Genomic DNA, 27,297 nt, shown 5'->3' with positions numbered 1-27,297 from the left:
TTTTTTAGCTCATTTCCAGGGGGTGGGGTTTTTTTTTAAATATGTGTCATGAATAAAGTTGTTTTTGAAAATAAAAAAAAGTGCTATTTATAAGGCCTGTAAAAAAAAAAATGATCATTAGTTGATGAACACATGCCAAAAATATAAAATTTGTAAAATGAAAAGATTATTGAAGACTATTTTGTATAATCTCTTAATAATCTCTCATTACATAAATTAATAAGAAATTTTTTTATGAGCAGTCCTAATTGAGTAAGAAAATGAGGGCTTCTTCTAGAGTTTTTGGGCTTAATTTACTAAAAGTCACTCAAATCTTCTAGGGTTTTTTTTTTTTTCTATGTCTTTTTCAAGAGAAATTTCTTATTACCTAGGAAATTGAATTGTTTCTTAGATATTATATTTTGTATGACTTATACATCTAAAGAATAAGCAATGACTTTTTAAAATTAGTGATACGATGAACAAAATGGTTGTTATGTCATTCAGTGACATAACAGTGAATTGACTTACAGTGTTCAATATCTTATTTAAAAAGGCTGTTTCATTTGTTTCACTCTATTTAGAAAAGGAAGACCAGTGTCTCATGCCTGAAGCCTGGAATGTGGACCAGGGAGTAATTACCAAACTCAAGGAACAATACAAAAAGGAGAGAAAGGGGAAAAAGGGGGTGAAGAGTAAGTGGAAAACATTGTATCTGTAAATCATAAAACTTGCCTCTTTTATATCCCCCAATTTTTTTTTTTCAATGTTTTCCTAAAACCACTTACTCATTTTCTTTTCTGCTCCTGATCTCTTTCCTTTTCACCTGCTCTCAGGGGTTGAAATTAAATGGTTAGCTCTTTGAGTATGACCTTAAAAAAATAAAAACAACCATGCATATGATTATGGAACCATACTATATCCCGGTAATACATCTAGAGCCTCATGAGAGTGTGGGACTATATAATCAAAACATAGTGATAATTTCATTTTTAAAGTATATATATTTAATTACCACAATGATTTTTCGCTGTTGACAATTTTAAATCTCATCTAGTATGACCCTCTGGCAATCCACCCAAATTATTGCATATTATTTTTGGACTTGGAGACAAAGTTAATTTCTACCCCTGAATATTCTCTGTGTTCATAAACAGTTCATTTGCTTTCACCACTATATGCTATGCAGGGCACAGAGTCAAATACACAACTTTTAAAAGTATTTATTTTCTAATTTAAAAATTTTGGCCAATTTCATTTATAGTAATATCAGTTAGCTTTTTTCCTTTTTAATAAGATGTCTACCATATCAAAAATGGAAGCTAAAATGAAATTGCTAGCCCTGTGAATCATATATATATATATATAAAATTCATTATACAAATTATTAGGTTTTGCAGTAGAACTAATTAAAGTAAAGTGGAAATACAAAGTCTTTCAAGCATCCCTGGACACCATCTAAAACACCCTTTTTAGGAGAGCAAGGCTAAACTACCTCCTTGTGCTTCCACTCTCATTGACAATATGAACATGGGTTTCCCTTTTATGGCAGAAGGAATTGCATCCTTTGGGATATTAAAGTAGTGTAAAGTAAGATTAAAATCCAGTTTAGTGAAACCTCTATTTAAAAGTTGGAAAAAGTAGTGTAGTCATTACTGATAAACATTTAAATCTTTATTAAAAATATTTTAGGTGTTACAAGTATTTAGCTTGAATGGATAAAAAGTCAGTGACTATTTTTGATGTTATCATTATATCAACTATTACATAACTGAGATGATGTTCTTTGATACCTCCTCAATATAAATTAAATCACAGTGAGAAAGATTAATATTAAAACCTAAGAGCGTTTTGTACCTTTTATCCAAATGTATGGATAAAAAATTTAATCTTAAACAGTAATGAGACATGCTTTATTACCACTTTGCAGACCATGGCAAAACCAGTTATACTGAAATTTTAATGCAAATATCATAAATGAGAAAGAATATTTTAATTTTCAGATTGGCTTAAAGTTGGTATTTCTTTAAGTCCTTATGCTGCAATAATGAAAGTCTTCAAATGTAAAACATCTCTCAATTGGAAGGATATCTAGGTCTTATGTAGAATCCACCTACTCTTATATTGATGATTCAGTTCTTGTCAAATATCAAGGCATTGCTGTAGTTGGAATTTAGCACTTAAGATCTAAAATGGCACCATTTGACTGGAACAGTATTCCTACTGATGGAAGCTATTGGATTTCCTGACTGGGGATTATGATCACTAGGCAGGCAGATAGCACATAGTTTTTTTTTTGTATGATGAAGAAAAATGACTGCAGGAAGAGAAATTTTAATGTGTTTCATTGAGGATAGAAGGACTGCAGAGTGAGGCTCAGCACATTTTGTTTATTGCTGTCAGTTCATGTTGTCTTAGTAAAATGGTGATCTGGGAACAAGTGAAGACATAAAAACAGAACTGAAGCAAAGCTTTGACTTGATATATGAAGCATGGATTTATAAACCACCATAAATATTTTTAATTGAATTAAAAATTACTCATTGGAAAAGTTTGATCAAGTCCTTTTGATATGGTCTAGTAGAAATATTTCCAGTCAAATTGTGTATTCCAATCATACTGTCTTGAAATATATTTCTAGGTATTAGTTAAAATTGCTTAAAAGTAGTTGTATTCTTTGCTGGTATAGGAAAAAAAAACCATAATGGACTATGGGTAAGATTTTCCCATTCTTAATTAAACTTGTAACAGGAAAAACTACCGAAGATCTGTTTCAGCCTCTATCCTATATAAAACAGTCAAAACAGGGATGTGGGAGAATGAAGAATCAAAGCTCAGGTAAGTAATCAGTAGGGCGTGAGATTTCACCTCGGGTACCATAGTTTCAGGATGTAAGGCAATGAATGCAACTTAACATAAACAGACAAACAAAAAGGGATGTTATTGTTTAATGCAGTACACAGTAGCTTCACAATCCGTGGTATCTGTCTGCATTTGGAATAATATACAAGGATTATAGAATAATACGATTTTTAATGGTTCAAACTACACATGAACATTGTTTTTCATGCAAATAGCAATATTATTCCTTTAGCTTAATTTTTAAAATATATGTAAAACATAATGCTTCTCAAGAAATAAACTTTTAAAATAATTTGAAAACTTGGAAAGTAATTATTTTTTAATATGGTAGGGTAATTTTAAAGCTGAATGTAGGGAGATGTGAATAAAGTTTGTGGCACCATTTTGATGCAGTTGAATAATTCTCTTCTTTTTTGTTCTCTTCCTCCCTGTTTTTGGGCTAGGGCCCAATAGGTCAAAACTACAAGATATGCTTGCTAATTTGAGAGATGTTGATGAACTTCCCTCATTGCAGCCATCTGTGGGTTCACCTTCCAGACCCACCAGCTCCAGGCTTCCTGAACACGAAATAAATAGGGCAGATGAAGGTAAGTATGTAAGACCTCTGGGGGTGTCTGGGTGGCTCAGTCAGTTAAGCGTCCGACTCTTGATTTCAGCTTAGGTTATGATCTCAGGGTTGTGAGATTGAGCCCCGCCTGTGTCAGACTCCATGCTGGGTGTGGAGCCTGCTTGGGATTCTCTCTTTCCCTCTCCCTCTGCGCCCCCCCCTTCCTCTCCTCTTAAGAAAAAAAAAAAAAAGATAACACTAGAGCACAAAAAGTATGGGGATATACATATATAAGTTCAGTTATTCAGAAGGACTCTTTAAGAATTTTATTTTACAGATGTTTGATCTACATAGTATCCCCCAAAAGTAGGCTTTCTTACTTTCAAGAGAGTTTGATTCCAGCTTCAATCTTTTAGACTTAAGAAAGGTGCATAAACTTAAAGACCAACTCTGAATTCTAGTTTAGAACATCCCCTGGATCTACAGAAGCCATATATTTGGTATACATAGGCTGTTTTATTTATACCATTGCAACAATGAGAAAATTAAATATAAATAGGTAGTAAATGTTTACTTTGTACTTTTACTTTTTACTTCACTTTGTACTTTTTGTACTTATGTACAAAAGCATAAATAGGTAGCAAATGTTTACTCTGAGACTCATAAATATTTTCAGATGTTTTATTTAAGCAGTTTGTCACTGATAAATGAAAAAAGGAAAAAAGACACCTGAAAGTCTAGTCACATTTTCTGCTTTCTGTTTTTACTTTGTTCCCTTTTAGTCCTTGTCCAAATGTGTATATTTTTTTTTACAAAGTTATAGTCCCCAAGTAGAATAATCCCACAAAAATAACTTTCATAATTATAACTTTAAGGTTACATATTTATATTTTAGACTTGATACTTAACCGTTTCCCTGTTGGAAATTTAGGTTCCTAGTTTTTTTATAGCACCATCTTAGGTGTCTTTTAGATAGATGTTCTGATTTATCTGTTTATAAATGTATTAAATGCCTATATGTAGAAATTGATTTTAATATATATATTTACAGTAGCTGAAAATCCAGTATGACATAAAAGTAATATTAATGATTAATAAATATTTTTCAAAATTTATTTTTTAAAATTGTCTTGAATTTAAATACTGTAATTATTTGCAGTGAATATGCCTCTTTAAATTATTTTTGATTGAACAAAGCAGCCCAGGAAAAAGCCACAGAAAAATCATTAAGTGTTTTTCTTTCTTGGTTTTTAAATTCAGTTACATTTTAAAGAGACATAAACTGATAGAACTTTGGTGGACAGATTTATGGTTGGAGTACTTTTTAAATGAAATTTTTGACCATAACATGGTTAGTTATTTGTTAGAGTTAATTATAGTACATTTGGAATTTATTACTCATACATTAAATAATGAAGACGTGTACATTACACCTTTATAGTCTAAATGTACAATTTCTTTGATGTAGACATGTCTTTTGAATGAAAGAAGTGAACAACATTAGGTATGTTTGTTGTTCACTAGGAGATACAAACAGTTGACACTATCAGTGTGAGAATTTTTAATCGGTTTCAGTTATTCCAAGATGAGGTCCAGATAAGGAGAAAAGTTAGTTCTTCCTTTATTCTGATAACTCCTAAAGAGTTTTATCAGAGATTTCACCTTACAGAATTCTAATAATAGAATTATTATATATATGATATATATATTATATTAGAATTCTAATAATAGAATTATTATATATAATATATATAATATATTATATATCTACCTCTAATAATAGAGGTAGACTAAGTACTATATACTAAATGACAAATGTACAAAAGCATTACATAAGCCACAGAAAGTGCCCTTGAAAGAAGAAAAATATTTAAGAATCTTAAAACTGAAGCGTTGACTATCTAGCTTACTGTCTGTAACATTGGTTGTCCTAAGCTTTCCTCCTCAGTGTAAGGTTTTCAGCAATAGAAAAAGTATGTAAGAAATACATTGTGTATTTAATTGTCTGTGACTGATGCTTCTTGGTCTCCAGTTTAGTTTCAGAAAACGGGTCCATAGCCTATGTGTGCTATAAATGTTTATTACTTTATTTTTTTAGTAATTCAGAAGATAGTGCCGTACTTAAGAGGCACAGTTCAATAATTTGATTAGAGGTGATTAGAGCTAGTAATGTTTAGTTACCAGATAGAAATGTGATGTATAGTCTTAAGTTCTAGGGCATCTTAGAGAGCAGTCAAGTGAGTTCTGCCCATGGTTGCTCTCTCTCGGGCCCTCAGGTCGGGTGGCTTAGCCGGTGGTTTGTGCTAGAAGGAGTTGCTGCTTTCCTTTGTTTTCAGGTTTTACTTGGTCATTTTTAGAGCATTATTTAAATTAGCCCAAACAGTGTGTATGCTCAAATCCCATGAATCTTAGTCTTGTTTTTTTAAGTATCATTTTTATTTCACACCTGAACAAAGTTGTCTGGAAACAGTAAAAAATGAAAGCAAACAAAATACCTGGCTGAAGACCCAGCCTCATAGTCTCATGTGAGTCTTTTTGTTGAAATTTTGGCATGAAAATTGCCATTCTAACTTAAACAGTCCCCACTCTTCAGTAGTAAATGTTAGAGTTGTTCAAACCCCTCAGAAGATATGTGGTATGTTTGGGTAAAACCCATTTTTATTATTGCTGCTTTATTGTATGGTGGTTTAAAAATGTCTTAATTTATATTCTCCTTTGTTCTTAAAGGATTTTAAGTAGAGTGTCTTCCTCTACTATTTTTAAAACCCATAACTGTTCTTTCATTTCAACAAATACTTACGATTGAATCTAAACTTACATAATTGAATCCAAAGCTGAAAAGCACCTTTAAGTCCAGTTTTTTCCATTAATTAACTGACTTGTCTTTCTTCCTTTTCTTCCCTTCCCCTCCCTTCCCTACCTTTCCCTTCCCTTCCCTTCCTTTCCCTTCCCTTCCCTTCCCTCCCCTGCCCCTTCTCCTTCCCCTTCCCTTTCCCTTTCCCTTCCCCTTTTCCTTCCCTTCCTTTCCTTTCCTTCTTTTCTTGGGAGCGTGAGAGAACAAGTGGGGAGAGGGGTAGAGGGAGAGGGAGAATCTCCAGCAGGCTCCACTCCCAGCATGATGGGGCTCGATCTCATGACCCTGAGATCATGACCTGAGCCGAAATCAAGCCGGAGGACACTTAACTGACTGAGCCAGTCAGGCGTCCCTTGACTTGTTTCTTTTAAGAAAAAGTTAATTTACTTTTTTTAACAGCCTTAGTTTAAACTACTAAATTCATGTAATCAACTTTTATGTTTGTCATTAGTAAAGTAACCACCTCTAAAAAACTACTCAAAGACCACCTCTGACAGTTTGCTAGAATAATTTGCATTTATAAAAATCAGCAGTTTACTGTTGACCAAATTAAATTCCTATTTTCATTTGGCATTTTGCTTTTAACTGGTTCTTCTGTGATGGTGATTGAAGGATTTGGATTGGCATGTTCAGTGTTATAAAGATATTTTCACTTATCACAAAGAAAATCTGGCCTCTTGAAGCACAGTTAACAGCTAATGAAAATGTTCAAATGGACACTTTATTTAAAAAATATCTTTGAAAAAAAAATCCATGTACAATGAAAAAAATTTTCTTTGAAATAAACCCTTTTAAGTGAAATACAACATACTTGCAGAAAACTGCTGTAGTTGTAAGGGAGCAGGTCAGTGAATCATCACAAAGTGAACCCAGCCCTGTTACCTCGGCCTATAGGTCAACAAGCCGAACATTACCCGGGCCCTGAAAGTCCTGCTTGTGCTTCAAATCACTGCTCGTTCCCTGTCTCCAGTCATAATCCTGACTTCTAACACCAGCATTAACTTTACCTCATAGAGGCACATTTTACAGTTGTAACCATTTTCATTTGAAATTTTCTGTATTCTTCCAGGTTATAGAATTAAACAGTTTTATTTTGAATGAGACCAGCAGTGTTCAGAGCACTTGTTATATATATTTAATAACTGATAGAAATAATTTGAGTAATTAACAAGAAATATCAAATGAGGAAAGCCTACTTTTTTTTTTAGTTTTTTTTTTTGTGAAAAAGAAAGGACAATTGTCTATTGGATTTGTTTCATGTTGTGCTTTTCTAATTAGATGATACCTTTAGTTATGGTTAAGATACAGAAAAAGCAGCCAGTTCTGGGGCACGTGGGTGGCTCAGTCGGTTAAGCATCTGACTCTTGCTTTTGGCTCAGGTCATGGTCTCAGGCTCCTGGGATGGAGCCCCTTGTTGGGCTCCGCACTCAGCAGGGAGTATGTTTCTCCCTCTGACCCATGCACGTGTGTTTTGTCTCTCAAATAAATAAATAGAATAAAAAAAAAAGCAGCTAGTTCTTCAGAGCTTTCTAACTGAATTTTGTGTTTAAAAGCATTTAAGAATAAATGTAGACATGTCTTTATGAGATAATTGTTTACACTTCAGAGGTTTTTTATGTTTCTTTTGTCTTCCCCCGGCAGTGGAAGCACTGACCTTTCCTCCTTCTTCTGGGAAGTCCTTTATCATGGGAGCAGATGAAGCCCTTGAAAGTGAACTGGGACTTGGAGAATTGGCAGGCCTTACGGTGGCCAATGAAGCAGATTCACTAACTTACGATGTGAGTCGTGGTTTTATTTTTGTTGTTCTTCTCTCATTTCTTAAAAATAAAAAGTTAACTTTATAGAAAAAGTGGTCAAACTTCTCCACAAGTATAGAATTTGGTTTCATTTTAATTGGAAACTTTGAAAATATGAATATATTATGTAAATGATCATATTTTTCACATTGGATAGAGATTAAAATTATGGGCTTTACCTAAATCCATAAGTCATTATAGCTTGTTTATTGGTTTTAGATAAGGGAAAAAAATTCCCTGTTACCAAGTTTGGGTTTGTGTTTTAGGGTACCAGTGATCAGTTGAAATTCATGCTTGCCAAATGGCAATATTTGTGTTTCTTCTTTAGTACATTACCTGTGAATATCCTGCCTACAAATGATTTTAGCTATTGTTAGGCAGGGATGTCTGTAGGGTGCTTTTCAGTTGTTAAGGCAGACCCATCAGTGATTTTTGGACCAAAACTGAGATCTTGATACCTTATTCATGCATTCCTTTATTTAATATCCAACACAGTTGGATATTAATATGTTTTATAAATACATTTATAATTGTTCATGACAATAAATTGTCAGAAAAAGTTCCTTATTTTATAAAGTGTTTACAATCTGTCTTATCTTCATTAAAATCCTCTCAACTTTGATACCTCATTAATCTTTATTGGAGAACACAGTATAGCTCCTGCCACATGGGGGATGTAGGAAGAACGCTTAAGGCAGACCATGGATATGAGAAGGGAGTACTCCAAAAAGCAACCTTACCACTCACTTCTCTTCTTGCAAATCAAAAATTCTCACTTTTCTTGCTAAGGCTATTAGTCTTTTGAGTTCTCCCTCCAAAAATAGCTAAAATCCATAGCTTTTTTTTTTTCTTTTACCTCCCATCCAACTTCATTTCTTCTTCACGTGGAACTACTACAATAACCTATTTTAAATGGTCTCTTTGCTCCCCATTCTCCACATATGTGATACAGGCTTTTAAAAAAAAAATTCTATTTTTACATCCTTATGTTTTACGTCTGTATGTATAAAAGCACCCATTTAGTTGACTTTTGTTTTTTCATCTAATCTTTGACAACCTTTTTAATTGGAGCATTGAGTCCATTTCTTTTTAAAGTAATTACTGATAATATTTGGATTTAAGTCCACCATCTATTTGTGCTACCTATTCTGTGTTCCTTTTTCTATTTTTGCCTGTATTGGGATTATTTTTCATTATTCACCCCCACCCCATTATTTGGAGATGATGCACTCTTTCATTACTCTTTTTATTGTTACCCTAGAGATTACCACACACATCCTTATCAAAATTTTAATGCAAAGACCTCTAGGACACTTTTAACTCTACTTAAAGTCTCCTACCCTTGGGGCGCCTGGGTGGCTCTGTTGGTTAAGCGCCTGCCTTCAGGTTAGGTCAAGATCCCGGAGTCCAGGGATCAAGCCCTGCATCAGGCTCCCTGCTCAGTGGGGAGCCTGCTTCTTCCTCTCCCTCTGATTGCCGCATCCCTGCTTGTGTGTGCTCTCTCTCTCTCTGTCAAATAAATAAATAAAATCTTAAAAACAAAAAAACTCCTACCCTACATATATGTCATTCTTGTTATGTATTTCCTCTAGACATATATCTCCTACAAGGTAATGTTTTGTACACTCAGTATTCAGTAAGGATTATCCATTTTACATTATTCATTTTGCTTTATTCTATTCCCCCCTGCACATCTAACTGTCCATCTGGGATCACTTTTCTTTTCCTCTAAGAACAGTTAATATTTCTCTTTGGTGAAGGTCTGCTGGTGCCCAGTTCCCTCAGTTTCTGGTTTTATTAAATTGTCTGTATTTTGCCTGAGTGGGTTAACTATTATTTCTGGTATCGAATTCCATTTGGCAAGGGTTTTGTTCTATTTTGTTTCATTTTTAAGCACTCTAAATATATAATTTCATTTTCTTCCATTGTTTTCTGCCAAAGTTAACTATTACTGGTCATTCAGTGGTAGTCTGATTTTTTATTTTCTCTAATAATCTCCCTATGTCTTGAATGTCAGCCAACGTTTAGATTCTTTTTATTTAACCTTCTTGAAGTTCTTAGACCTTCTTGGCTTAATATGTTTTTATCAGTTTAGTGTAAAATTCTTAGCCATTTATCTTCAAATACTGCTTTTGCACTTCTTTCTCTTTCTTTTCCTTCTGGAACGCTAATTATATTGTTAGATCTTTCTGTATCCTCTGTCTCCTACTCCCTTCCCTGTATTTTCCATCTTCTGTTTCTCCATACTTCAGCCTAGATGTTTTTATGACCCATCTTCTGGTTTGCTAATTCTCACTTCAGTTATGTGTAATCTGTAATTAAACCCATCTATTTAGGTCTTATATTGTTTGCTTCTAGAATTCTTTTTTTAAATTGTTTATAGATTTCTTCTGAAATTTACAATGTTGTCTTTTATCTTCTTGAACACAGTAAGCATGATTATGTATCTACTTGTTTTCATTTATGCTGTATTACCCTGCATAGGCATGGTTATTTTTTATTATGTGCAAATAACTATACCTGAAAAGTTGTCTGTAGAAATAACTTCAGGCCTAGAGAGATATCTTCCCTCAGGGAGTATATTTTAATTTGCTTCTCTCAGATGTCTGCAGCCACTAGAAATCTGGATTATCTCATTCCATTTTCAATTTTTCAGGTAATCTAAACTGATCTACAGTCTCTGTAAGGGCTTGTATTCTTCTAGTTAACTCTTCTATCTAGAATGCAGCCCCAGGGGTGCCTGGGTAGCTCAGTCAGATGGGTGTTTGCCTTCGGCTCAGGTCATGATCCCAGGGAACTGGGATTGAAACCCGCATCAGGTTCCCTGCTCAGCGGGGAGCCTGCTTCTCCCTCTGCTTGTCCTCTCTTCTCGCAAATAAATAAGTAAGTAAGTAAGTAAATAAATAAATAAATAAATAAAATCTTAAAAAAAAAGAATGCAGCCCTTTGAACTCAAAACCCAGAGCAAGGAGGTTCACCAAGCCGGGTTTTCTTGACAGTCACTGGTTTGTATCTCCTTGCACTGCACAGCTGTCAAAAGCATAGCCTGACCTCTCAGCCATCCCTTCTGAAATCAGTAAACACCCTCTGGGAAAAAAAAGTCCAAATATCAGGCTTTTTAGACTTCTGTCTTCCCCTGGATTCTTGTCTGCTTTTTCTTCACTATTTTGCTGGTTCTTCACTTAAAAATTTTTAGCTCTGTTTTTCTACTTGTCCTCAAGTGCAGACTTGATCCTAATCTAGTCCATCATAGCTAGAAGCAGAAGTTCCCATTAGATACTTTTGTTCTATCTATACTAACCTCACAAAGATTTAGTCCAATAAATTATGGAACTCAGTCATGTCTCTAGAGAAATGTCATTCTGTCTCTCTTTTTTTTACTATCTCTCAGTTGTTAAAAAAAAAACAACTTAGTGTTATACCTGCATTTCTTAAAGTAGTCTCTAGTTCTTTTTTTTTTTTTTAAGATTTTATTTATTTATTTGAGAGAGAACACAAATGGGGTGAAGGGCAGAGGGAGAAGCAGGCTCCACGCTGAGCAGGTAGCTTGATGCAGGACTCGATCCCAGGACTGTCTGGGATCAGACGCTTGACTGACTGAGCCATCCAGGCACCCTGCAAGTAGTCTCCAGTTCTAATACACATACTAGTAATCTATTGCTGTGTGACAAATTGTACCAACACAGCTTAAAACCACATTTGTTAGATCATAGTTTCTGGGGGTTAGCAATCTGGGACAACTTAGCTGTGTGGTTTTGGTCTCTCACGTAGTTGTAGTCAAGATGTAGGCAAGAGTTGCAGTCTTGAATGAATACTTGACTTGGGGAAGATCTGCTTCCAAGCTCATGCATGTGGTTGTTGGAAGGCCTTTGTTCCTTCCTGGCTGTTGGCTGGAGACTAGTTCCACACCACATGGGCCTCTCTGTGGGTTCCTCATTAGGGCAGCTGGCTTCCCCCAGTATGAGTGCCCTTGAAAAGAGAGTGAGCAAGAACACCCAGGATGCAAGGTTTTTGCTCTGTGTTACTGGCCACACAGAGCAACCCTGTGATGTAGAAGGGGATTCACAAAGTGTAAATATGAGGAGGTGAGGCTGATTGGGAACCATCTTAGTGGCTGTCTACCACATTAAGACATTCAGAAGGAATTAAATTGTTCTTACATATGAAAATCTTTCAGCTCATTAATAAGAGCAGAGAAGAGTCAAAGTTAATTTCACTTCTCCCCCTGCCTCCCCCACAAGGATAACCAGCCCTAATTCTTATAGTAGTTCCTTGTATCCTGTATTTTGTCTTCTTACTGACCCAATTATGACATGCTCTATCCAAATTTTTCTGCAAATTTTTAAACTTCTGGGTCCTAAATTAGTTTATATTAAGAGTAGCCTCTGACGCCAGACTGCTTGGGTTTGAATCCTGACGACTCCTCTTACTAGAGGGCAAGTCACTTAACTTTTTTCTTTATGCAAGTCACTTCTAACTGTCTGAAAAGTGGGGATAATGTTAATTCCTTCATAGAGTTGTTGTGACAGTTAAGTGAGTTAATGCACGTTAAGTTTTTAAAAAATGTACAAAATAGTAATGCTTATAATAGCAGCTATTGTTAATATCGTTGCTGGTTTTTGTCATTGTAAATATGGTAGTATTTCTCCAGTATGTTAACAGTACTTGCACCACTCTTGCTTAAACGTAGCATGATTATTAGTTGTGGAGTGTGAAGAGTTCATATGTGGTGCTAGTGTAAGGTTAAACATGAACCTCTTTGGCTTTCCTGTTAGTTGGAAATGAAAAAAAAAAAGCTGGAATATAGTTGGAATGAGAAAAAAAGTGCATTTTTTAGTTGCTGGGTTGGAGTTTCTGTGGCGAAAAGCAACATGATGTGTTTTACAAGTGGAATCTATTGTTTTATGACATCTGATTATCTCTTCCAGTGTTAACATTTTATGTTTCCAGTTTATAAACCTTGTTGCCAATTTGATGAAAGTTTAGCTCTTTGTAGGAAGTATTAAAAATCTCAGAAGTATGATCATATTCTATAATGTTAACAGGTTTAAAGGTAACTTAGTTTTTCAGCTCTTACCCCAAATTAGTTTCTATACTATGATTTAGGTTGAAAATTACTTGTCTTTTGTTTTTTTTTAGTCATCCTAGTGAAGATCTATGTTATGTTAATAGTCTTTCTATTATGTTACCTGTTTTCTTGTAATAGCATTCGTATTTCTCCAAAGAAAACCACTTTTCGTTGACATATTATTAATTTTGCCTGTTGATTTGATTATTAATTATATTTAGAAATTATATTGTTTTGCAAATTGCAAAATGTGATGATTTAATGACAAATCAGGAAGAATTAATGTGGAAATACAATTTTTTTCCTGTCCTGAACTAAATGTATGGGTATCTTTCTTGTTTCTTTAATAGATAGCAAACAATAAAGATGCACTGAGGAAGACATGGAACCCTAAGTTTACATTACGAAGTCACTTTGATGGCATTCGAGCCCTTGCTTTCCACCCCATTGAGCCTGTTTTGATAACAGCATCAGAGGATCACACATTGAAAATGTGGAATTTGCAGAAAACAGCCCCAGCCAAAAAGTGAGAATATTCTACCTTAACTGTATTTGAGTATTTTAATTATCAGTTTTTCAGCAGAAAAATACTTAAATTATTTGCTATTAAATTTCTCAATTTCTCAAGTATCCCTTTTAGTTCTTTCTTCTTTATCATGTCACATAATTTGAATTTTTCCCTTCATACTCACAATCTGATAGTAGGTTGGAAAACTGACACTGAGAGAGAAGTGTATTACCTGATAGTTTCCCAGTGTTTCTGAATGCTATTTACAATCCTTATACAGTGTTTTAAATGGTTGTCATATTTGCGGAGTCCCTTATCTATACTGAAGGTTTCTACTGTTGTTGTAAAGAGGTGCAGGCATGTTTAAAATCATCAAACCCCACCCCATCCCTGTCCTGTTTTTATTTGGTTTGGATTTACCATGTGGAAGGGAGGGAAGGCTGATTGAGAGGGGTGAGGGACCTCTTTTTGGTTTTGTCATTTGGCCTTGTCCCTTTAGGTACTTTCCATACCCACCAAAATGTGTAGATGGAAGGTACTATTGTTGCTGTCACTTAACTGCTAGTTCTTGCCTTGGCCCTGTGGTTCCTCTCTAAGCATGAACTGACCTGAGTTGGTACAGACTCTTACCAATCACCAAGCTAGTCTGAGCCCCACTTGGTGGGGTGCTTACTGGAGGTCCCTCTCCGGTGTCCTTGAATCAGGTGGCCCAGAACCCAGCATGGGCCCTTCTCCAGTGTCAGGCACTTCAGTTATTGGAAGAGTAGAAATGAACATGAACTGGAAGAGATTACAAAAGTTTAGCTACTGATAGAGGATATCTATTGCCAAGTTTAAAAGAGATCAGTGACATTCCCGCAGTGAGTCATACATGGACTAGATAAAATACTTGATTTATCAGTCTGCATCAGATAGCTCAACCAGGGCTTGCTCAAACCAAGAGAATCCTCATATGGATCAGGTATCTTCAGCAGAGGAAAATTATTTCTTAGTTATAAATTGTGCCTTTTGTCTTTCTAGTTCTCTGGTCACAATGGGCATCTCATTAGATCAGGGAATGTGAATGTCTCATATAGTCTTGACTAAAACTTAGAAATATTGAAACAAGTATCTTGCTGGTGATAGCTTAGTAATAATACCTTCACATGTAATAACATGGCCTGTTTACCTTTGAGCTTAACATTTTGGAAATGCTTGAGGAGAGAAATCATATGCCTATAAAAAAAACTAATACAATATAAGAAATGGTAAGTAATTGACTTTAAATCCAGTTTAAATATTAGGCAGTATAGACTATCTATACATTCAGTGTTCTGAATAATGAGTAAACTGATGACTTGGACAATTTTTACAAGTATCCTGAGGACAGACATATTAGCCTTGATGGAAATGCAAAGAAATTCAAGTACCATTTATTGAAATCCTGCTGTGTCCGTGGTTCTGTCCTAGACTGTTTGACTTGTAGAATTTCATTTAATCCTGTGAGTATTTGGTGTTATCCCAATTTTTCTGTTTTGTTTTAAATAGAGAGGAATCTGAAGTTCCAAAAGAATAAATAATTTGCCTGGAGTTAGTCAGTTAATTGAATCCAGAAATGTATCTCCTCAAATCCCATGATGTTCTCTGAGTTTGGCTCTCTCAAATAGTCAAATAGATATGACAATGCTAAGAGCACTATAAGCAGGTATGGTTACTAAACAAGGATTTTGTTTCTTGAGGCCATAAAAATATGTGATTGGGGTCAGGTAAGCTTTCTTAACTGTCCTAGGCTGAGAACAGTGTATTACCACAGTGTTGGTATTTCTAAAGGCAATTTCGTGGCATATATTCATTGATACTGTTTACTACTGAAACTTGGAGTGGTAAAAGTCCTCTCCCTCTCTCTGATTTAGGAGTACTTCTCTTGATGTGGAGCCTATCTATACATTCAGGGCTCATAAGTAAGTATGTGCTTTTTCTCTTTTATAAGTCAGCATCACTGTACATCAGCCTGATTAGAGTACTTTATTTTCTTTCACTTAAGTATTTGTGTTATATATTTTTTGTATTTAGTAGTGGTTTTGGGGAGGGGTTTTGGGTTTTCTTTCTTTTTTTTTTTTTTTTGGTAAATGTAAAAAAGATAATACAGTGTTAAAAATAGGTTTATCACCACCAGAGATCCTTGCTGAAATTAGATTTTATTTGGTTGATGTTTAAGTGTTATATATCTCATGCTTAAAATAAGTTGATGCAGTAAGGTTTAGTTATTAAAAATTGGGACTTTTTCCCTTAAAGATAATCTAGATAAAAATATGAAGAATTTTTATATTATTACCACATACTGCATGCTTTTCATATTTCCAGGTAAGCTTAAGAAATATACTAATTCACTTGATTTAGCACAGAGATTGGCATATTTTTTATATAAAGGGTCAGATAGTAAATACTTTTTCAGCTTTGTAGGCCGTGTATTTTCTGTTGTATATTCTTGTTTTTAGCTTAGTTTTATAACCCCTTTAAAGAATGTAAAAACCATTCTTAGCTTGAGGACTGTATAAAAACAGACCACTGGCTGGATTTGGCCCACAGGCCATAGTTTACCAATCTCTGGTTTAGCAGAAGAAGAAAAATGAGCAGTGCTTTTATACTATTTTTATTCATCGTAGAAAGCAGAAAAATAGAAAGCCATATGAATAATTAAGCATTCTTATTTCTAACAAGTCCTATTATCAGATTGATTTTTGGGAATAGAAATTGATTTTTATCTCTCAGAGGTCCAGTGCTTTGTGTGGTAATGAGCAGCAATGGTGAGCAATGTTACAGTGGTGGTAGTGACGGACTGATCCAGGGCTGGAATACCACCAACCCCAACATCGATCCCTATGACTCCTATGGTAGGTGTTTCCCTGAAGATATGAAAGAATAAATTGTTTTCTTTTTACACATTTTACATAGCATATATAAGGATAAAATGAGATATTTTAAAAAAGTAAATTGGTAATAGAGAACAAGGTCTTTATTTTGTTAAAAAGGACTCTTGTATTTAGGAAATAATTTGATACATATGCTAGAAAAAAGAAAAGAATGTGTTATTCCTGAAAAAACAGTTCCTACCCCCCCTCAAAGTTCTATTGATTGGAAATGCTGGCCTGATTAACAATTTTTTTCTTCATTTTAGGCATCTGTACATTACTTGATACATTATTACTAATCTGTAATCCTGTTTCATTACTATTACTTACATGTTCATTACTATTCTTGACAAACAACTGAAGGAAAATGAATGTTCATTTATTATTGGAGTGTGTAGAGGTTAATGATTTTTAAACTGTGACACCAGAATACTTGAAAGGCCTTAAAAATTAAGAAGTGCCCTATTTAGTACTATTTAGGGAATAGTACAATGAAACGTAAATCCACATTATAATCTATCACTAGATGTTACCATAAATTGTCTTGCAAAAACTATTAAGGAATTGACTATTTTGGTTTCCTCTTACGTTCTTTCTTAAATTCTAGAATGGTGTGGAGTGTCATATTTGTCCTAAAACCACATTTATTTTCATTTTCACTTTAGATTAATTTTCCTACAAACCTAAGTAAAGATAAGAAATTCAATGAACAAAAATTTTCCCCAACATTTATTTAATAAGCATTTAACATATATTTTGTGAAAGGTAAACCCTCTCCATGTTTTCCTTACTTCCTTTATCTCTGTCAAGAGGATCAGTTGTCTTCATTCTGTCTCAAGCCAACCAGTCCTTCCCCTTTTGCTCTTGACCTCATCCTCTCGTTTCTTTTGAGATTGCATTTGATTCTCCCTCACTCTTGCTCTGTCTTATTCTTATCTTAAACCTTGCCCTTTTCTCTCTTTCCATCCCCTCAGCATATAAGTAAATATAGGTGACTCCTATCCTGAGCAAGGGAAGGCCTTTTCTTGACTCCATTTTCCTTTCTGGTGTCTGTTTAGTCTCTCTTGCCTTCACCATCTGTGTCTCTTTGGTGGTAATGACTAGAAAACAGTCAGGAGTTACTGATTCCATGTTCTTTTCCTGTGCCTCATCCATCTGCATTCTGGCTTCTGGCTATCCCACTTAAATATAACGAGATTGTCAGTGACTACCCAATTGGCTGATCCAAGGGGTATTTTACAGTCCTTGTTTTACTAGATGTATTGGCTATCTGAAACTGTAGACCACTCCATCCTTTTTGAAATTTGTCCGCTATTGGCTTTTTTGACACTTAAGTTGGTGACAATTTCTGTTTCCTAGCCTTCATAAACTTTTATTTTTCCCACCTTAGATATTGGCATTTATCAAGGTCCAGACCCAACCATTCTTTGTACACATATTTTTTTGTAAACTGAATCTACTTCTTTGGTTTTACAAGCTGTTGACTCATAAATCTCTTCTTTAAGCCTACAGAACTTTTCAAAGTGGCCATCTCATTGTCCATAAATCCGCATAAGTGCTGTGGTTCTTCTCCCATATATTCTTTATTAGGTGGTGGCACCACCAAAATTACCCACACTAGAAACCTAAGAGTTATCCTTGTTGTCTTGTTCTGTTTACTATCCACACCTTATTAATTACCTCGTCTTTTTTATATTACCCCCTAACTCTTTCTTGAATTTAGCCCTTCTGCTTTGCCCCTTTTACCACTGCCCTCTCTTGGGTCTGCATCATCACTCTCCCAGTCTACTGAAGCAATCCCTTTGCCTTCATCTTCATTCTTTCCAATCTGTCTTCTACACTACAGGGAGGGTTACCTTACTAAATATGTACTTCACCCAGCTGCTCCTGGAAAACCCTTCAGTGGTTCATTTTGCTTTCAGAATAATTTCCAAGTACCTTAATATGTTGTAGAAATCCCACCTTAGACTAGCTACCCTCCGCCTCTCCTCTCCTTCCTGCCTCAAACTTCACTCTTCAGTAAGGCTGAATAAGCTCATAAATTCCCTGACATGTCATGCTTTCTGTCCTTGTGCCAGCAGTGGCTTCCCTCTAGTTTTTGACTGGCCGCCACCTGTATACTTCAGGTGTCATCTCTCTGGGAGGCTTTCACTCACCCAGTTACTCTCCATGGAAACTGGTGTCTTTATCACCATTATTATACTTACCACAATGTCTTTTGAGACCAGGATTGTATTGTGTCTTAATTATCTGGGTGGCGCCAGCACCTAACAATAGTCACTGACACATTGTGTCTCCAATAAGTATTTTATGGTATGACAGAGAGAAGGTAGAGGACAGATAACATTATTGGCATTTTAAACCTAACATGTGTGAGCCATCTTGAAAGTACTGCTTCATAGAGTCACTGCGCGGAGGAATAATGAAAGTTTCCAGTTGGGCTTGTATTACGAAATGCTGCTGCTGAGTGATCCCCCTTCCTCTTTCCTCCCTCCCTCTCATGCACATCATTCACATGTCAGTTATTGCTCTTGGAGGATTTGGGGGTTCCTCTAGGTCTCCGTTCCTGTCCACTCGGAATAGCAGAGGCCCGTTGCTCCTGGGAATAGCTACCATCCCTAGTATGGGGTCCAGGGGGAGAAGTAGCCCGAAGGAGCCAGGGGAGGAAGGGATCTCTGTTCACTTCCTCAGGGAAGAGTTGTGGCTTCTCTGAAGGTGGATAAAATTCAAATGATGTGTGTTAACATGCTTTTTAAAAAAATCTAGACAAATGGAAAGAAAAGGAAGGGAGAGGGAAATACCTAATTTTCTTAAGGAGAGAAATATATACTTAAAAATTTTAATTTATAAACTCTAGACTCTACACTTGCCTATTTCCAGGCCTCTTTTTAGTTATTGCAGCATTTCAGAAAAATAACAGAAACTAGGAAGCATGTTTTATACGGTTCTCAGGCACTTTTGTCTGTATATTTAGTTTCTCTAGGATCTAAGTACCATTAGGATTTGTTTATTTTCTCTTGATTTTGCATTCTTGCTGTTTTGTATAGATCCTTCTGTTTTAAGAGGCCCTCTTCTCGGCCACACCGATGCCGTCTGGGGCTTGGCTTATAGTGCAGCCCATCAGCGCTTGTTGTCGTGCTCAGCAGATGGCACTCTGCGTTTATGGAATACAACTGAGGTTGCTCCAGCCCTAAGTGTATTTAACGATAATCAAGGTACAGACTTTTTAAAAGTTGCTCTAATGAATCTTTTATAAGATGTCTTATTGTAACAACAAGCAAATAAATAAGTAAACAATTCTACAAACTGTTAGTTTAAATTTAATTTGAAGGAGTGTTTTTAAGCAGTAGAAGTATATTTGCTTGAATTCCAGCTTAATGATTTTAAAAACACTGTATTTGGTGAAAGAGCACACGTTAAAATGTTTTTTCAAAATCGAGATATAATTTATATACAGTAAAAACCAGATATTAAGGATATGTTCTGTTGAGTTTGACAAATATGTAACTTTTGCGCCTATCCAGATCTAGAACATTTCTTTCACCTCTTCAAAGTTTCTTTGTGTCCTTCCCAGTATTTCATTAAATCAGTGTATGTGTTTATTTACCTCTTGATGGACATGTGGATTGTTTTCAGTTTTTGACTGTTATGATCAAAGCTGCTGTGAACATTCATGTATTTTTTATGAGCTAATAAAGAGCTAGAAGTAGAGTTGCTGGGTGTTAGAAGTGGTATTGTGTATTTAGCTTTATGTGAAATTGCCAAGCTTTTCCAAAGTGGTTGTGCCATTTTACACCACTGACAGCAATGTATGAGAATTCCAGTTGCTTTACATCCTTAATTATTAACACCTGGTGTTGTCAGTCTGTTTAGTTTTAGCCATGCTGGTGGGTTTGTAGCAGTGTTTCATTGTGGTTTTAATTTGCATTAGTTTGGTGGCTAATTATTTTGAGCACTTTTGTCTGTGCTCATTAGCCATTAATCTCTCTTCTTCTGTAAGATACACATTTTTGAACTGTTTGCTTACTTTAGATTTTGAGCCATATCAAAAGATTATATTCATACATATCATTCTATTCTGTTTATAAATACACTCCAAGTTTAACCAAGTTTTACCCTATTCTAGATGATAGATAAAAATACCTTCTTTATTTTTGAGCTGTCATAACTTGTGTCTGGGTTTTGATGAGTTGCCTGCATCTATATTTGTATGACTCTACATACAATAATAATAATTTGAAATTTTACTTTTAATTCCATATTTTTGATGAATTAAAATTCCTAATAAGAGATGGGCTTTTAAAATAAAGAATTCTCACCATGCCAGTTTAAGCCTCCGGTTAGGTGGAAGCAACAAAACTTATAGTCCATACATGCTTTCCATTTATTTTCTGAGTAAAGGCTTACATTCTATGAATATTTTAGCTGAGTAACAGAAGACTTGCTGAACAGGTAAGAATAACAAAATAAGGGCTAAAAGTAACAAATAATGTCCATTGAATGGCTATGAGTTAATTTTTGTTCTAATGTTGAGTCTTTAATTCTTAAGGAAATCTTATGACTATTTGTTTTGCTATTTTATGAGGACATTTTCAAGTAGACCCTCTAATCACCATTCTCTCTGTTCTGACTCTCTTAGAATTGGGAATCCCTGCCTCTGTGGATCTAGTGAGCAGTGACCCAAGCCATATGGTAGCATCATTCAGCAAAGGATATACAAGCATCTTTAACATGGAAACACAACAGCGCATTCTCACTTTAGAATCCAACCTAGATTCAAGTATGTACACCAACTTTAAATGGTCTTTGTTTGGATCAAATTTTTAAGCTTCATCAAAATTATAACTACCAGGGGTGTCTGGGTGGCTCAGTTGGTTAAGCGACTGCCTTCGGCTCAGGTCATGATCCTGGAGTCCCGGGATTGAGTCCCACATCGGGCTCCTTGCTCGGCAGGGAGTCTGCTTCTCCCTCTGACCCTCTTCCCTCTCGTGCTCTCTATCTCTCATTCACTCTCACTCAAATAAATAAATAAAATCTTTAAAAAAAAAAAATTATAACTACCAGAGTCAGCTACAAAGAATACTTGTTATTATAAAGAGTTCTGCCTTTTAAATCACAGAACACAGTAACTTAGAAGGATATAATGACTTACAATTGATTTTTAAGACTTTGGGTTAAGTTTATACACATTTAGAACTATACTATTTGGAATATCATTTGACTTCAAAAGAGGAGTCAAATTTTATTTTATACCAACTGATTAGTTTTCATATTTGAACACAATAATATTTATTCTGAATATAAAATAAATCTTTTTCATTTCTCATTTCATTTTTAAAACAACTTAATTTTGTATTAATAATGTAATTTGACACAGCCTATTAGAACTTAATTTTGTATTAATAGTGTAATTTGACACAGCCTGATTAGAATGTAGATCAAGTTGTGCCTTTCAGAATCTGAAATATGAAAAATCTTAAATCTTAAATCTTACTGGATACAGAAAGTCAGGAAATAATTTCTCACATTGTGAAGAAGATACTACAGAATTTTAGTGGTTTTGGCTTTTTAACCATTGCTTTCTATCTTTAGGCTTCATCCAGACAGTGATAGTTTAGGATGCAGTTGATAAAGAAAACTGTATATACATATACTATTGTTTTAGTCTGAGAACTAGCTTTAAAAAGACCTACCCTGGCGTCCATGTGTGTATCTGTGTGTCTGTGTGTCTTTCTGTCTTTCTGTGTGTCTTTCTCTCTCTCTCTCCTTCGTAGAGGGAAGCCTCTACTCATTTTCTCTTAAAAAATTCCCTGATTCCATTTTGGCTTTCTTCATTTTCTCTTTCCAGTCTGTTGTCCTTTGTTCTTTTCTGAGGTCCTGTGAGAATTGTTTGGGAAGTAGACATGAAGAGAGTTTTGAACTATTTGGATATAAAAGAGAGAGGCAAAAAAATAAAAACTGAGACTATGGAATAGAAAAAAAGAGAATTTTTTTGTGCCAAGAAACATAGGCTGTCAGTAAATTTAAACTCATTTTTAAATATATGACCTAAAGCTTACAGTAGTAAAATATAGAAAACAATATAAAACTAAGAAAGATGTGAACATTTTTGGAATTACCTTCAGATTTTATGGTCAATTCTTTGATGAATGTCCTGAGTGGTAAATATTGATTTTTAATGACTGCTCTAAATTAATAAGATGTCAAGTCTGGCAGTCCCATTTTTTTCCTTAAGTGTGTCAACTTTTTGCCTGATACTGGAAGCATTTTCTGAAGAAAACTGCCAAAAATGTTTTGAACAAAGGCAGCATTATTGGAATAGTGATAATTATTTTGAGTTATAATAATATGTACTGACATTTCCTAAATTATCAGTTTTATTACTTTCGAGCTGTGTAATATAGTTTTTTTATTCCGTTCTACCATGACTACCCCTATCTGTTTATAGTTGACTACGTTTTTCTTTTCTGGAATTTAGCAGATGTTTTTTTAAATTAAAGTTCTGACCAAAACATGTTTCAAGATGAAAGTAAATTGGGGGTGCCTTGGTGGCTCAGTCAACCAGTTAAGCGTCTGCTTTTGGCTCAGGTCATGATCCCGGGGTCCTGGGATCAAGTCCCACGTTGAGCTCCTTGCTCAGAGGGAAGCCTGCTTCTTCCTCTGCCTGCCGCTCTCCCTGCTTGTGCTCCCCCTCTCCCTTTCGCCCACAAATAAGTAAAATCTTAAAAAAAAAAAAGAATTTAAGAGGATAAAGGATTTTTGTTTTAAAAATCAGAATAAACTTTAATGTCAATGGTGATTTGACTGAAAAAGTCAAAGGTAGTTGAAGCAGGTAATTGAGTACTTGTTGATCCAGTGAAAAGTAAATCATTTCTAAGTTGCAAGCTGAATATGAATACTTGGAAGATTTAGATTCATTGTTAGAATGATGGTTGGTAGGCCTGCAGTTGATTTCTAGTGTTCTTTGCATTTTGCTTACTTGTCTGATTTACCATTAAGTGGAGAACTTCCTTGAAAGTATTACTGTATAAAAACTCTTTTGCCTGCTTCCATCATTTGATTTCAATCATAATTATTTCCTGGATCTCGATACAATTGAAGCTATTCTCAGAAACCTCTCTCTCAGAATACATGAGATATTTTACTTAAAGTATTTCTTTTCTGTTGTTACTTTCCTGCTAGATCCTACAGAGGATATTGTTCATGGTGTTTTATCTCTGGAGGGGAAAAAAAATCTGTATGCTGAGTTTGAAACTAAACTCTTTGCTTAGGACCATTTAAATCAAGTATAACTGACCCAGAGCTTACTCCACGTGGTCAAGTGACTTTTTGTTTTATTCTTAGATAACAGGCTGGGTGGTCCCTTGCCATTAACACTGGAAAAAGACTATCTTCAGTTTTTAAGATATCATATTTTTAGGAACCTCAAGAAAATCTAATAGAGTACACTAATGTTACAGCTATTTTTGCCTATATTTACATTTTCTATTTGAATTTAAATTCATAATAACTATTCTGAGATTAGAAAAATTTTTAATTCTTTTTTGAAATAATTTTAAATGTGCAGAAAGTTTCAAAAATAGTACAAAAACTAGCTACCCTTCACCCAGATTCACCATTTTTTAGCATTTGCCACATGTGTGACATTTGCTTCACCACTATATATGTGTCTAATTTTAAATTCTGAACCACTTAGACATCATAGCCTTGTACCCCAAGATCCTTTAACATGTAATTCCTAAGAACAAGGACATTCTCTGACATAGCATATTATCAAAATCAGGAAATTTAACAGTGACACTGTGCTGTTGTCTAAGTTATTGTTTATATTCAAATTTGCCAGATGTCCCAATAATGGACTTTATAAGAAGAGCATCCTTTCCTCTCCCTGGACCATAACATGATTTTTTTTTTAATTTTGACATATCTTAAGTTAGTATTACCTTTATATATATAGATTTTTTTCCTTTAAAAGAAAAATAAGATGTCTTAACAAAATTCACTAATTAAAAGGCTTTTAATGATTGACTTCCTTTTTATAAAAGACTTTTAGAATGACTTGTGATAGTTTAGGTACCATTTTTGGCAGCTTTGTGATTTGCATGAGCCATCTCATTAGGATAGAGTTGGTACTGGCTTTGTCACATGATTTTGAGGGAGTCACAGTTTTTTCTAGACCTTGGTTCATGCACTGTGGTATGGACCTAATGACATGTGGCCTGCCTGTCTCATTGTGCATATAATTGAAATTCTTTGAAAGTTACTATATAGTGCACATAATAGGATGCTGACTGTTTTAAGATTCCAAACATGATAGACTGTCAAATGATCGTTTCTATTTTTAAGATTTTATTTATTTATTTTAGAGAGAGAGAACATGCGCACGCATGTGCGTGTGCAAGTTGGGAGGGGCAGAGGGAGGAGGAGAGAGAGAATCTCAAGGAGACTCCTTGCTGAGCACTGAGCCTGACACTGGGCTTGATCTCACGACCCTGAGATCATGACCTGAGCCAAAATCAAGAGTCAGATACTTAACCAACTGAGCCACCCAGGTGCCCCGATGACCATTTCTATCATGATGAGAAAGAGATTAAAGAGCTCAGAAGCTCCCTTTGTCATATTTGTCTTCAGGTGATAACCATGTGACAAAGAGCTTCTGTGTCTAGAAAGAGTGAAGATTTTAAATTTAGGTATCACTATGAATTGAGTAAGACTGTTGAATCACAGACCTGTACCTCTGAAACAAATAATACATTATATGTTAAAAAAAAAAAAAAGATAGCAGGAAGGGAAGAATGAAGGGAGGAAATCGGAGGGGGAGACGAACCATGAGAGACTGTGGACTCTGAGAAACAAACTGAGGGTTCTAGAGGGGAGGGGTTGGGGGGATGGGCTAGCCTGGTGGTGGGTATTAAAGAGGGCACGTACTGCATGGAGCACTGGGTGTTATACGCAAACAACGAATCATGGAACACTACATCAGAAACTAATGATGTAATGTATGATGATTAACAGAATAAAAAAAATAAATTTAGGTATCATCTACATGTAAATAATGATGGAACTTTATTAAAGCAGCAGAAGTATCACAAGTCATCAGAAAATGAGAAATGTTAGTGACCCTAGGCTAAGCCCTGGGAAGCACCCATTGATTTTAGGTGGAAAAGAAAATTCTCATTTGTACGTACCTCTAGATTTGTCAGTATGGTATTGCTCAGCGGTTCTTCTTTCCTAACGTTGAAATTATGAATAGTCACAGAATAAATGAACTAAAGACAAATTAAAGTCACATCATTTACTTTTTTAGTCTCTTAGGTGAGTATTCACTTCTCTTGTATGAAGAAATAGTAGCTTTGACTAACTTGTTGCTCTTTTTTTTTCTTTTTTGCAGCCAACTCTTCCTGCCAAATAAATAGGGTCATCAGCCATCCCACTCTTCCCATCAGCATCACTGCTCATGAGGACAGGCACATCAAATTCTATGATAACAATACAGGTAAGTGTTTATTACAAAGTGATCAGTGATAAAGCAAAAAAATCCCCCCAAACCAAAAAAAAAAAAAAAAACCCCCAAAAAAAAAAAAAAAAAAAAAAAACCCCACAAACAAACGCTGCCATAAGTATCCTGATTTGGGTGTTTCTTGGTGGCTGTATAGTCCAGGAGTAGGCATGAAAACAGATACTCTCCCAACTCAGTTTCTATTCATTCTGTATAGATCTGCTAAGAACTAGTCTTCATGGTAGCATATAGAATCATCTTGGTTTATTTAATACTAAGTACATATTAGTATTTAATACTAGTATTTAATACTAGTAGATACTAGCCAAGGTTATGACTACGGACACAATGAAAAGGTCATTCACGAAGCAATAAAACTGATCTCTTGCTGTGAATATACTGGGGAAAAGTAGAAACATGTTGGAAGTAGAGACATATGATCATTATATTTTGTTTAAAGTTGTTCAGTGTTTGAATAGCCTTAGTGTTAGAGATGGAAACCCTGAGTCATTTGGTTTACTTGAGTCAATTTTTCATGGAGTACTCCTTTCTGTATTATAATATTGACTGGTCCTGATTGATTTGAATTAGGCTATGTGGGCTTTCCCATTTTTTTACTGAATTGCATTTCACTAAAGGAAAATCCTGAGGAGCTGTGTTGGGAGAAAAACACTCCATATTAGCAGCCATATTTACCTGAGTATCTGCTCTTGACTTTTGCTGACTTTGCTTAGCTGTGAGTGATGAGTAATTTAATATTTTAATCCCTTTCTATATGTTTCCACCAAAATTGTGGCCAGGTTTTCTCTCCGTTCCTTTGTCTTTGTCTCAGTCTCTTCTGTTCTCACAACCCATATAATTTGCCTATAGCTAAAGGATACAAAGTAGCTGATTAATAATGTCTGCGTCTTAGTTAATGAACATGACTTAAAGGAATATTTGTGTAGAAATGACTGACTTTTATGTTGTTATTTGAAAGGCAGAAATATAATCTGAAATTTGAGCTTTTGTTTTTATTATTACCGTGACTGGAATGGGGAGGGAGACACATTGTTTTAGCTGTTATGGGAAAAGCTATTGATGCAGTAGGTACACAGAGAGGGGTGACTGGAGAAATCAGTGTAACAAGGTAGCTGGCATATAATCAGGGATGAAGAAAGCTATTAATAAAAAGTAACAATCTCTTTTTTCCAAAGGCAAACTCATCCATTCCATGGTAGCCCACCTAGAAGCTGTTACAAGTCTAGCAGTTGATCCTAATGGCTTGTACTTGATGTCTGGCAGTAAGTACAT

At 35.1% G+C, this 27,297-nt stretch overlaps 1 protein-coding gene across 2 annotated transcripts in view; it reads left to right on the top strand.

The window, feature by feature from the left end:
* STRN (striatin) overlaps positions 1 to 27,297 on the top strand; it is a 92,243-nt gene that overhangs the window by 62,185 nt on the left and 2,761 nt on the right. The window contains exons 8-18 of one of the 2 annotated variants that reach the window (XM_025868046.2): positions 564 to 674; positions 2,731 to 2,817; positions 3,285 to 3,428; positions 7,884 to 8,020; positions 13,457 to 13,632; positions 15,507 to 15,554; positions 16,366 to 16,487; positions 19,553 to 19,720; positions 21,145 to 21,285; positions 25,897 to 26,001; positions 27,201 to 27,287. In XM_025868046.2, coding sequence (XP_025723831.1) covers positions 564 to 674; positions 2,731 to 2,817; positions 3,285 to 3,428; positions 7,884 to 8,020; positions 13,457 to 13,632; positions 15,507 to 15,554; positions 16,366 to 16,487; positions 19,553 to 19,720; positions 21,145 to 21,285; positions 25,897 to 26,001; positions 27,201 to 27,287 — 1,326 coding nt within the window. The remainder of the gene's footprint in view (positions 1 to 563; positions 675 to 2,730; positions 2,818 to 3,284; positions 3,429 to 7,883; positions 8,021 to 13,456; positions 13,633 to 15,506; positions 15,555 to 16,365; positions 16,488 to 19,552; positions 19,721 to 21,144; positions 21,286 to 25,896; positions 26,002 to 27,200; positions 27,288 to 27,297) is intronic. The other variant, XM_025868045.2, reaches the window with a different exon arrangement.

The sequence above is a fragment of the Callorhinus ursinus genome, unplaced genomic scaffold (genome assembly GCF_003265705.2).
Source record: "Callorhinus ursinus isolate GAN/ISIS: 27379988/994484 unplaced genomic scaffold, GSC_fseal_2.0 scaffold10, whole genome shotgun sequence".
Lineage (NCBI taxonomy): Eukaryota > Metazoa > Chordata > Mammalia > Carnivora > Otariidae > Callorhinus > Callorhinus ursinus.
The sequence above is the reverse complement of the archived record's forward strand: the minus strand, read 5'-3'. Positions and strand labels throughout refer to the sequence as shown.